The 11925-nt window shown below is 42.7% G+C and overlaps 1 protein-coding gene across 1 annotated transcript; it reads left to right on the top strand.

Moving 5' to 3' along the window:
* Window positions 1–658: 658 nt before the first annotated feature.
* LOC134083140 (ribonuclease ZC3H12A) lies at window positions 659–8974 on the top strand. The gene is made up of 6 exons (XM_062539309.1): window positions 659–761; window positions 1667–2119; window positions 3341–3480; window positions 4956–5190; window positions 5992–6098; window positions 6377–8974. Exons 2-6 carry the CDS (start codon window positions 1701–1703, stop codon window positions 7825–7827), a joined length of 2352 nt encoding a protein of 783 aa, XP_062395293.1. The 5' UTR covers window positions 659–761; window positions 1667–1700; the 3' UTR covers window positions 7828–8974.
* Window positions 8975–11925: the final 2951 nt, after the last annotated feature.

Genomic DNA, 11925 nt, shown 5'->3' with positions numbered 1-11925 from the left:
TCTATGTCTTCTGCTTCCTGTCCACGTTTGCTGGGTCCAATCACAAACTGCCTTATCCACCAGGCGCACCCGGATCGTTGGTCTGATTGGTTGAAGGACTTTCCAAGCTTATGGAGTCATTTTGAACTATGCCCATTGATCACGCCTCTTGTGCAGTTAATTAAGTGCAGACTCCCCAGACTAACATTCCATCTTAAAAGATTGAGTAGGCTATGGTGATAGCCAGACTAGTGAGTGTAGCCTCAGTTAATGTTCAAATGTGCTGCTCTCGTCATTTAGATGAGACCTATTGTGAATAGATCATTTTAATGTTTGGGAACAAGGCATCTGAGTTGGTCAGTCTAGTTATTCAGTAATTCTGTCCGCATATCAGCAACATAGGGTGGAGTTTCGTAGGCCTAGGCCTACTGTGATCCAATAGTGTCTAAGACTCCTGAAAATGAAAGTCCAGGTTGGGCTGTAAGTTTTCTATCATTCAATGAAGTGTTCAAATAAAATAAGCATAAAATAATCGAATTGTTAATTTTAACGTCATACTAAGTCTGAGAAAATAATGTTAAAGCGTCGGGGAATATCCCGTCTCAAAGACTCGTTTTTGCTTGCTCATGATAGGGCGGTGTCCTAGACGTCATCCAGGAAGCAAAGTTCACTATCCAAAGGGAGATCCCACAAGGAAACACATATGTTGCCAGAGCACTGCTTGAATGCATGTCTTACCGTCAAACAAAAGAAGACATGAAGAAGGATTCATGTAGTAAAAGGTAGGCGACGAGACATTTATGTGTAGCCCAATTATTTGTTGCCTTTTATTTGCGTGACATGACATTGGTCAACCAGACAGCCTGCAAGCCGGGTTGCGGTAACGTCATTGTCAAAACTTTGGAATACGTATGCGGCTTAACAAAGCTACATATTTTGTATGTAGCCTATATGATGTATGTGTCATGGCTTGTACTAAAAGCTTATAGATTAGGCTACCCATAGTAACAAGTTTGAATGAACAGGTGTTATTGTAGGCCTATACTGAAAGGTGTCGTTTCAGAACTTGTTAGCCTGATGAATGAATGAGCTGTGTCTTGGAAAGTACAAAAAACTTTATTTTGTCCGGGTGACAGTGTGGTGAGATATAGGCTAGCCTACCTTATTACTTAGTTTGCAGAGCAGCAGGCTACTTTCGTTATTAATTTCATAGGCTAAAACGATGCGATGTTTTTAAAAGTTCAAGTGCCTGTAGCCACAGTTTCAGGTCTATGTAGCCTATGCTGTTGTGTAGGCTATTGATCTAAGTGAGCTTTTTTTTTTTTTTAGCATTTAGGCTACTAATTGAACTTCCAATTCAGACTTTCTAAATTATTTGACGAGCCACATAAATCTCATGCATTGATTGGATGATATACAGTCTCTGCATACTTATTATTACTTATTATATTAAAAGAAAAAAAAAGATATTTTTTTCCCCAACATTAATTTTTCCCCCCTAAGCAGTGTTTAGGGGGAAAAAACTTCATTATCCAGTGTGAGCGATCAAAGTACAAACTCCCTGTAGCCTACACATCCAGTGTGAACGCTTTGGCCAACATATAGGCTACAAACAGTGTTAAAAGTGACCACCAGTTAAGTATTTGCTCAATTAATCTAATGTAAGATTTTTTTTGTCGCTTCCCAGGTAAATGCTGTCATGAAAACCTTTGGCAGGAACAATGAATCCTGGTCTAGAGCTAGGCCTACCTCCAAGAGCTAGATCCGCACTCCCCTACAAGACTCAGGAACCAGCCTGTACCAGTCAGATAACCCCTCTTCCCCTGAACCAGACCGGCATGGCCGAGCTCCAGCTGCAGGTGGACTTCTTTCGTAAACTGGGCTACTTGCCCGAGCAGATCCAGGCGGCCATGGTGAAGCTGGGCATGAGCACGGACACCAACGCGGTGCTGGCGGAGCTGGTGAGGACCAGGGCCTCCAGGAGTCCCACCCCAGAGAGGGAGACCCCGGCTGGGCCCGGCGGGCGAAGGAGCCCTGGGAAGGCCACCCAGCTTCCACCAGCAAAAGAGAGGGAAGAGGACGAAGTGCCAGAAAATGAACTCAAACCTATTGTCATTGATGGAAGCAATGTCGCCATGAGGTGAGTGGTTTTCTGACTCCGTGTGTATGTGTGTGTGTGTGGGGGGGAGGGGTGGTATGTAGTATGTATGTGTAAAAATATTTAATAATGTAATTACAAGTGTAATATGGAAATATGGAAATAAATACAAGCACACACACACACACACACACACACGCACAAAACCCTATCCCTATTCCACCTCTAAATTGTGATTGTGTGTGTGTAAATCCTGGCATGGGTTAAATGTGGATGTTTTGTTGATTGAACCACACCAGTTCTTCTTGGCTGTCGACTAGCCTCTGACCTTAAAAAGCAGACAAGATGAAGGTGTGTGTGTCAACAGTCCCGCCTGGCTCTTAGGTCCACAAGCCTGTTCTTGTCTGCATAAAGGACAGTTCTCCAATATGCAAATTTTTCACACAGGTCTCGGCCTTCTGAGTAACACTTTCCTAGGCATCCTCAAAACCCAGAGGGCGCTTTTTGAAACTGCCTGACTTTCAATAAAACGCCTGTCTTTTATTGGAGAAAATGTTTTACAAATTGACCTGTATCTCTGTCAAGGTGATAGATTACACCATGACAGTGCAGATGTACAATAATTGTAGTATTTGAATAATGCACACAATATACTTAATAATAATAACTTTACATAATTTGAGTGCATTTCACCCTGTTCACAGATTGTAGTGCCTATTATGTACCGAATGATTAACAACATGTTAATATGTAAATAGATTGTTAGGTGGAAATATTATTAATCTCAAGTGGCATTCTCTCTAGATTAAGGTGGCTATGCAAATCATGTAAGGTTTCACCTTGCCCCTCAACGTGTTTGTTACTGGTGCAGCAGAGAACAGCCGTGGGGAAGACATCCCAAGCCAAAGGCTTCAAGCCAGTGGAACTCATTGTTGTAGTTTCACTTCATTTTTCTTCGCCAGTCACTGAAGCAGATTGTTGTCAATTGGCTTTATGCAAATTCTCTCAGCCTCAGCAGCTACCCTCGGACTGTAGGCAGTAGAACTAAGCCTAGGGGCTTTTGGCTCCATTCCTTCATGAGTCATGACCTGATTGTGGCTCTTGTGTGAATGAAGTTTTGCACATTCTTAGGTACACGTGTGTGTCTGTCTGTATGTGTTCATATGTACCGTTTATTTTGAACCATATCATAATGTATTTAGTCAATGAATCCCACACATTTCCCCCCTCTCTCTCCTTTCCCTTTCCCCCTTCTCTTCCCAGTCATGGGAACAAGGAAGTATTTTCATGCCGGGGAATTGAGCTGGCTGTCAACTACTTCCTTGAGCGGGGACACAAAAAGATCACGGTGTTTGTGCCCTCCTGGAGGAAGGAGCAACCCAGACCTGATGTGCCAATCTCAGGTGGGGAAAGACAAAAACAAAAACTAATCTTCCCGTAAGATAAACTTGTGTAGATCTTTTGTGTTTTGTGTCACTATTGCACACAAATGTGTGGTTAAAGAAATCTGCACACACCTACCTTATCTATAAACATTATGATAGGAATTCCTGCCCTGTATGCTCATCTGATCTTAGATGAGCTTTTTGAAATTCCAGTCAAGGGCTCTGAGATTATTGACACTTGACGGTGTCATTTCTGAGAACTCATGTATTTTGACAGGGAATGTTTACATATGATGTTTTTGAAAGAATTAAGACTTTTTTTGGTGACATTTAGAATTAAAACTTTTTTTGGTGACATTTAGTCAACAAAGTAATCCCTCAAGTAATCAGGGTTCAAACATTTGTCAGATCTTGAAGAAGAATTGTATTTCGGTAGTTATTTTCATCGGTTTTAATGCCATTTTTTATCATAATGTTTTACATCAGTGGCAAGGCTGTTGTGATATGCCCTGTAATCTTTGAACAAAAGAACTCATCTGAGACCTCTAAAGTCAGTGAATGCAAGAATGCAAAGGTCGCCTTTGACAAGTCAATCCGAGGACCAGGAAATATAGTGGCCCATTTCAGGGAAATTCCCTTAGCAGGAAGTATTGGAGTATTTGTTTCTCTCGTTCATGTACTCCTCTCACTCTCCCTCGCTCTCATCTGACAAATGCAGTCAGTTTGCTGAAGAAATTCTTGATATCAACCAGGTCTATCAGGCTATTGGAAAAGGTGCCTTTGTTCTGTGGTGTGAACACAGTGTTTTGTCTTCTGTGTGTAAAAAAAGTGTCTTGAGACATACCTTGAAGTCTTTGACATTCACGTGACAAAGTTCAGAAGGTGTGGACGTAGACAGGTGACAACAGATGTGTTCCATGTACTGTAGGGACGATGGGCCAAAGCACACAAACATGACGGACAGGAGTAGAAACCATATATGGACATTACACCATCATGCGTGTATGCCCAATTGTGGATGTGACGGCGTGATTATGTTTGGCTCAAACAAAAAAAATGATCAATTAAATCCCAGCAGCATTATGCATTTAGTTCTATTACTGGCAAGCATTATTGAAGTCACCAGTAGGGCAGGAATCTTTTAATAGAAGAATGTTAATATTGTCATGTCATATTCATTCTACTCAACAGTGAAAAATATCTGTCAGAAAGAAAAATGTACAGTTTTTTGTAAGACTTTATACAGACAACTTCTTTACTCCTTTAATGGACAATTCCTTAAAATAACGTGAAATATATATAGAGGAATTGTCAGGAAAATGTACAAAAATTGTACTAGCAGAAAAGTGAATGATATGTGCATGCAATTATGTGTATTTTAATAATTATGTAATAAAGTAAATGTGAACATAAATATGCACCACATAGCAACATGTCGTTCCAGATTACCATAATTTCACAAAGTACATAATTCCATTTTTATCTCTATTTAGGTCAGCACATCCTAAGCAAACTGGAGAAGCAGAAGATCGTGGTGTTTACTCCCTCAAGGCGTGTAGGGGGCAAACGAGTGGTCTGCTACGACGACCGCTTCATCGTGAAGCTGGCCCATGAACTGGACGGCGTTATCGTCTCCAACGACACTTATCGTGACCTGCAGAGCGAGAAACCAGAATGGAAGCGTTGCATTGAGGAGCGACTGCTCATGTACTCTTTCGTCAACGACAAGTGAGATTCGGTTTTTTTTTCTCTCTTCGGCTTATCTGGAGGCACACCTGTCCCCTTAGCTCCAACTTGTCACTTCTTTGACTTCATTGTGATTCATTGTGATGGTTGTTGTTTTTGTCGTTTGAATCATAATAAACAGTTTTGGGCAAGTTACTGGTAGCCATTAGTTAACTGAATTACTTTTGTAATTACTTTGTGTGAAGTTATTACTGGTAGTGATTAGGGAAAGTAACTTTTCAGTTGGCATAATTTTAAATGTCTACTTTTCCACATGAGTTTGAAAGCAATCAGTCTGTTTAGCCCCGTCTACTGTAGATTATAGCCTGTGTACGTCTGCTGTTTGAAACGAAGCCTCAAAAGCCTGTTTAGATGGTGTGGCTCCTCTCAGCTTCGCTAAAGCACTGGGTCCTCCGCTTTGATATGGACACATTCCTCACACCTGCACATAGACTAAAACACATGACTACAGCCTATTTCTATTGTTAGTTTCAAGGAGAGAAAAATAATAATATGCATATTTCCAGGCCCGAAAGCTCATTATCTCTCAAACTGTCAGCCATCGTGCAGTTAATGCTGATTGATTATTGATTTATTGCGTCATTAAATCAAAAACCAAGGAACTTGCTGTGGTTGTCTGCTTGTCTTATTTCATGTGAACAAGCCCATTTCAATTCCATTAGTTACAATTGCGTTACTTGATTTGAAAAGATAATTAGTTACCTGTTCATAATTGTGGAATTACTGTTAAACAAATTATGTTCATCTGATCTTCATTGACCTTTCTGACATTGTGACTTCTAGGTTTATGCCCCCTGATGACCCTCTTGGTCGCCATGGTCCCAATCTTGACAACTTCCTACGGAAGAAGCCGATATTGCCAGAGAACAAACGTCAGCTTTGTCCTTATGGTAAAGTAATTCCCCACTGTGTACATTTGGGAGTGACTTCATGCTTGTAATGAATAAGCTCCTATGTGTTAAACATTTTCTAGAGACAACACAGTTACATATGTTGTTGAATAGACAACCAATTTCTTTTCCATAGAATAGATCCATTACTTCTGTGTCAATCTCTAATCACATATTAGTTACTGCCAAACCTGAAACCTAAAGACTAATGTTTTTTGAAGCAAAAAAAATGAAAATAAAAAATGTATCTGTTTTTTTTTTTTTTTTTTGCCCTACAGGAAAGAAGTGCACTTATGGCATGAAGTGCAAGTTCTACCACCCGGAGCGTGCCAACCAGTCCCAGCGGGCACTGGCAGACGAGCTGCGGGAGAATGCCAGAATCACCACCGCCCACAAGGAGGGTGGCAGAGGTGCCAGTGTGACTCAAAGCCCTACTTTCGGGACGAGCGCAACGAGAGGATGTGCTGCGCTCTCTGGCGCGAGTCTCGTCTCCGGCACGAGCTCCCCCTCGCTGGAGCAGCAGCTGCAGTACGGCCTCACCCTGGAGCCCAGCGGGCGGCCCCTCCACAAGGACCTCCACAGGGCCGAGTCCCCCAAGTACTGGCTGGACGGAGCGGCTTCCGGCAGAGCGGCGTCCTTCGGCAGAGCGCTGTCCTCCAGCAGCAGCGGCTCTAGCGGTGGCTCCAGCGGTTACCACTCGCTAGCGGAGTGGCCCAGCCTGCTCTCCCCCTTCGCCACCGACCCGGCCTCCGTCTTCAGTGCAGACTCAGGCCTGGGCTCGTATGAGCACCAGCAGCAGCAACACCAGCAGAAGCAGCAACACCAGCACCAACAGCAGCAGCAACAGCAGCAACAACACCAGCACCAACAGCAGCAACAGCAGCACCAGCAGCAGCAACAGCAGCAGCAGCAACAGCAGCACCAGCAGCAACAACACCAGCACCAGCAGCAACAACACCAGCACCAGCAGCAACAACACCAGCACCAGCAGCACCAGCAACACCAGTCACAGCAGCAACATCAGCAGTACCACCAGCAGCAGCAGCAGCAGCAACACCACCAGCAACACCAGCAGCATCAGCAGCACCCTAAGGACATGTGCCGTGGCCAGGCCAGGCTCCCAAGCCTTCGAGAAGCACCGCCTGGCTGTTTGACCTGCTGCCCCCACCTGACGGCTCCACCACCACCACTGCCCCACCTCCTGCAGCCCTGCTACTCCAGCCCAGCTGGTTGTCCTCCGTGCCACCCTTCCCACAGCTACGAGCCGCCTCAGTATCCGCAGGCTGCCCATATGCACCACTACAGCCTACCCAGCTACATCCAGCTCGGAGAGGGAGGAGGAGGAGGAGGAGGAGGACAGGTAGGCCGAGGCCAGCAGAGCTGTTGGTCAGACTCCCTGCTGTGGATGCCGCGCGGTGCGCCGAGCCCTTCCAGTCTTCCAGAGTCCAGGCATCTGGTGAGCCTGGCAGGGCCTGCTCACTGCTACCAGCACCAGCAGGCGTGGCCCGGAGCTTACGGCGGCCCGCCAGCAGCCCAAGCAGAGCCGCCGCCCCCGCCGCCACCGCCGGCCCACTTGGACCCCGAGAGGGAGGAGATGCGCAAGAAGCTGCACGCCATTTTCAACCCGTACCAGGTGGACCGGGTCATGAGCATGTACCCGCACCTGAAGGACGCCCAGCGGCTGGCGGCGGAGATTCTCACCCTCAAGTCGAAAGGAGAGCTGTTCTGAGGAAGACTGGCACTGCCACTTCTAATGCCATCTCTTTTTTTGTCTTGTTCTCCTCTCGCGTGGCACTACAAAGTATTTGTGGCCAAATAATACACCAAAGAACCAATGTCCAGTGTGACACAAAGACTACTAGATCTACGGTATGAGTATTTCTTAATGTTGGGCTTTTCAGCCCCAGGTGATCTCAACAGCCATCAGTCTTTAGCACTGATGTTAAGTAATGTCATGTGATAATTACGTGGCATTTTTTTCTGTTTGTCTAATTGAACAGCAGTGTGGTCTTGGCATTTATTGTAAAGACTATTGTGCATACTTGCCTTATACGTTTGCCTTTGCGCTTGGTATGATACTGGGGAAAAACTGTGTAGTGGGATGCAAGGGCTAAATTGTTGATGCATATTGTATCTTGTCGGGTATGAATTGTATTTTAAAGTACAAGGCATTCAAAGCCAAAAAAATGGCATAAATGTAAATGCCATAAATTAACATGTAGAAATCATGTTATAAAAGTCCAAATAGCACTTAAGTACTTAGTGACTAAAGTGCTGCAGGACAAAGGGAATTCTGTTGGTATGGTGTTATGTATACACCAAACAGGCACACACACACACACACACACACACACACACACACACACACACACACACACACACACACACACATTTTCTCTTCAATAGCCATTTTGAAATGAGAGATCTATTATGAAACTGTGCAAATATTTGACTAAATTATAGAATAGTATACAAAATCACTTTATCTTTATGTGTCTTCCATCACTTCAACACTCTTTTTAAGTTGTTTTGAGTTTCATTTCTGTCTATTATTTTTCTAACACTTCTGGGCACAGACCATATTCAGGGAATGGACTGCAAGAGTCCGAGTCCCCCTGAAAACTTGCCCCAATTTCTCATGATTTTAATTATTTGTCTCACCATTTCTCACATGTGTTTTTAGTATAGCCATGATATCTGTGTGATGATGGGATATTTTAAGTGTGCATGTAAGTAGGCATCCACACAGTGAACTGTATTTAGAAAATAATCCTTGCTAAAGAAAGTTCTCATGCATGAGGTTTTAACTGTGCGACTTAAATTGAAGTTCTCTGGTTCTCTGTAATGCACTGTATGTGCACGACCAAAATTAAACTCGAGCCAATGAAAAACATGTATTGTTTCTGGGGTGTGATTGAGAAGCCTGATTCACTTTAAAAGAAGGGGGGGGAAACAATACTTAGTATAGTTTTGGTTTCCATGGTTTTACCGCTAAGTTCTAAATAAAATGAGGCAGGACCTCAGATGGATATGAGATATTGTGTAGTGTAGATGAGGCACATTTAATTTTAGTCCAAATGTAGATGCAATTGTGGAGGCTTTAACTATAAATTATTTCCATATCAAACACCAGATTAGCCTATCCTTTTCCTGGAATTAAACTGAGCACTTTTTTCCCCAGAGTTAGCAAGAAGGAAGTGCTGGCTCTTGCTCAGGAAAGAGGTTATGCAAAACCAGTTTGTTTGTTTTTTTCCAAACCACTTTTCTTGGAAACTGAAAAGGAAATAATCGCTTGCTTGTAAGGAGGCATGCGGAGGTATATTTTATTTGTGATGATGATGATGGTGATGCCTTATGCCCTATGATGCCATTCTGAATAAAATATTTCTGTATGCCAACTCCATTTGCAGTGGCACAGAGCTAGCCACTAGATGCCACTAGAGATGGCTATGCCAGCAGCGTCTTGCTGCCATGCTTGATGCTTGCCTGCCTAACGAGTTGTTATAACCGCTGCTTGCATACCTAGCGTAGCTTTTAACGATTCCCGGGAAACTGAAACATCATCAGCAGGCTGCATGAAACTTGTCGGGCATGTAGCCCCATAAGGTTGACACGGAACCATGGATTTTTGTTTTTATCTGAAATGTACACACACACACACGCACAAACACACACACATATAACGTCACATGCCACACACACACATACAGGCATTCACACAGACACACAAGCACACCCCTAAGCACATAAGCACACACACACACACATACACACACAGGCATATAAACATATATACAAACACACACACACACACACAAACACACACACAAAGAAGCACACATATACATGCACACAAACACACAAGCACACACAACACACACACACAGGTACATAAACATACACAGACAGAGAGAGAGAAGCACACATATGCACACTGACATATAAGCACACACACACTATCTAGTCATTTAGATTAAATGTATCTCCAAATGACAGCTCACAATGTATTAAAACTACACATATATGGATAAACCGGTAACTGATAACTATTACAAACTTTGCAACCTGAATACAATATGCTTCAGGTCAAATTCCCAGACTTCAATTTTTTCTGAATTTCTTTCATTTCCTCCTTTTTTGCCAGTATGGGTGTGGAACCTGTCTCATTAAACTCATAGTGGTCTTACACAGATCTGAAAAAGCCATTAATCGATAAAATCTGCCCTATTTCATATTATGTCTCAATGCAAAGCTCGCATAGACCCTACGGTTCTGAAGATATTTACAGAAGGCCATCTATACAGTAGGTCGATTGGTGTACAGTCACTAAATGTACACATGTACTGTATTCATTTATTATGCCCCCCCCCCCCCCCCCCCCCATGAACGGAATTCCACAAACTTGGCATGCACGTACAGTAGAAGGTGTTATAATGATCCTACTCGATTCCAGGTGATAACAACGCCTCATTTTTGCTTTTTCACTTTTAAGTGGGTGGCGCTATACCTCAGATGAGTGGATATGGGATGGGATGACATGGCCCCTTGAGACCAACATACGGAAAAACATTGATGTTGGTCATCCTAGGCCCGGAACAAATGGTTCCATGTCATCCTTGTGGGGCTACAGTATCGACCAACCCGGTCTTTCAGTGTCCCGGGAATCATTGACACAAAATGAATGAAAAAAATGGAAGAAAACAAAACTCTGACTAAAGATATATGACCTCATAGTAATCTAGTCATCGATTAAATTATTCAGGGAGTGGACACAAATAGCTGAATGCAAAAGATTGAGACCCCCTGAAACCCTGCTACTATATATATATATAATATAGGTATTTTCTCAAAATCTTTTTTTTTTCACAAAATCAAGAAAGTAAAATTGTACACATTTTTTATGTCTGTTTGCACTACCTCCTGGGTGTCCCTTGGCGCTCCCCAACCCCTCTTTTTTATAGTATAGTATTCATTCATTTTTCTTCATAATTCATTAGTTGAATGGACACTTAAGCACCATTTCAATACTTAAATAAATGCTTATTTATGAGTACATGACAATAAACTTTTAACTTGAACTTGAACTATGAAGAGATTTATACAAATGGCACATTCATAACAACTTCATCTCCCTAACGGGATAGAGACGTCCTGTGTTTACTGCCTTACAGAGAGAACAAGCAGCCTCAGTCATCAACTCATTCCAACCCTGTTGAGTGAATGGAATGACCTAGATTTCAGGCATAGTAACAGGCAAAAACACATTTACATGGCCTGAAACATTTTTGTGGCTAGAATGTTGTGTTAAGTAATGTGCCAATCCACTCTCAATCAATCAGCAGACAACGCTGAATACCTTTATGCAAAACAGTCTCTACTGTTGAGTCCTGTTGGTCTGAAAATTATGTTATCTTGTCATAGAAAAAATCAGGAATGTGGCTCTCCAGGATATAAATCAAGGATCTTCACACTGGCAACACTTGAGTAAAGATTTACACAGTATAAGATTGAAATATTGCCGAATTAAAGTTTGCAGCATGGAAGTGTACAGTTCCTTCTTTTGATTATTTTTCCCTTTAGCTAAGTTTTGATAGAGTAAAAATGGTTTGGTTGTGCCCTACACTGCCAACTGCTCTCAGGGCACACACCGTGGAGAGAATAAGTAAAGTTGACTAAAAAGAAGAATATAAAATCATCTTTTGGAAATTGATCTTAATGCCTTAATTCAAGAAACGAGTACAAATCCAACCTTTGAGGACATCAATTTCCTTTGTGAATGAAGAATGTATCGTAAATAAATAAATATTCTTCCTTGAAATACAGGGGG

This window comes from Sardina pilchardus, chromosome 6 (genome assembly GCF_963854185.1).
Source record: "Sardina pilchardus chromosome 6, fSarPil1.1, whole genome shotgun sequence".
Taxonomy (NCBI): domain Eukaryota; kingdom Metazoa; phylum Chordata; class Actinopteri; order Clupeiformes; family Clupeidae; genus Sardina; species Sardina pilchardus.
Note: the sequence above shows the minus strand (reverse complement) of the source record. Positions and strands in the feature narration are given on the sequence as shown.

Coding starts and splice junctions, on each gene's coding strand:
- LOC134083140 (XM_062539309.1), top strand. CDS start 1,701: ATGAATCCTGGTCTAGAGCTAGGCCTACCTCCAAGAGCTAGATCCGCA. Junction 5,191..5,991: donor TACTCTTTCGTCAACGACAA/GTGAGATTCGGT, acceptor TGTGACTTCTAG/GTTTATGCCCCCTGATGACC. Junction 6,099..6,376: donor ACGTCAGCTTTGTCCTTATG/GTAAAGTAATTC, acceptor TTTGCCCTACAG/GAAAGAAGTGCACTTATGGC.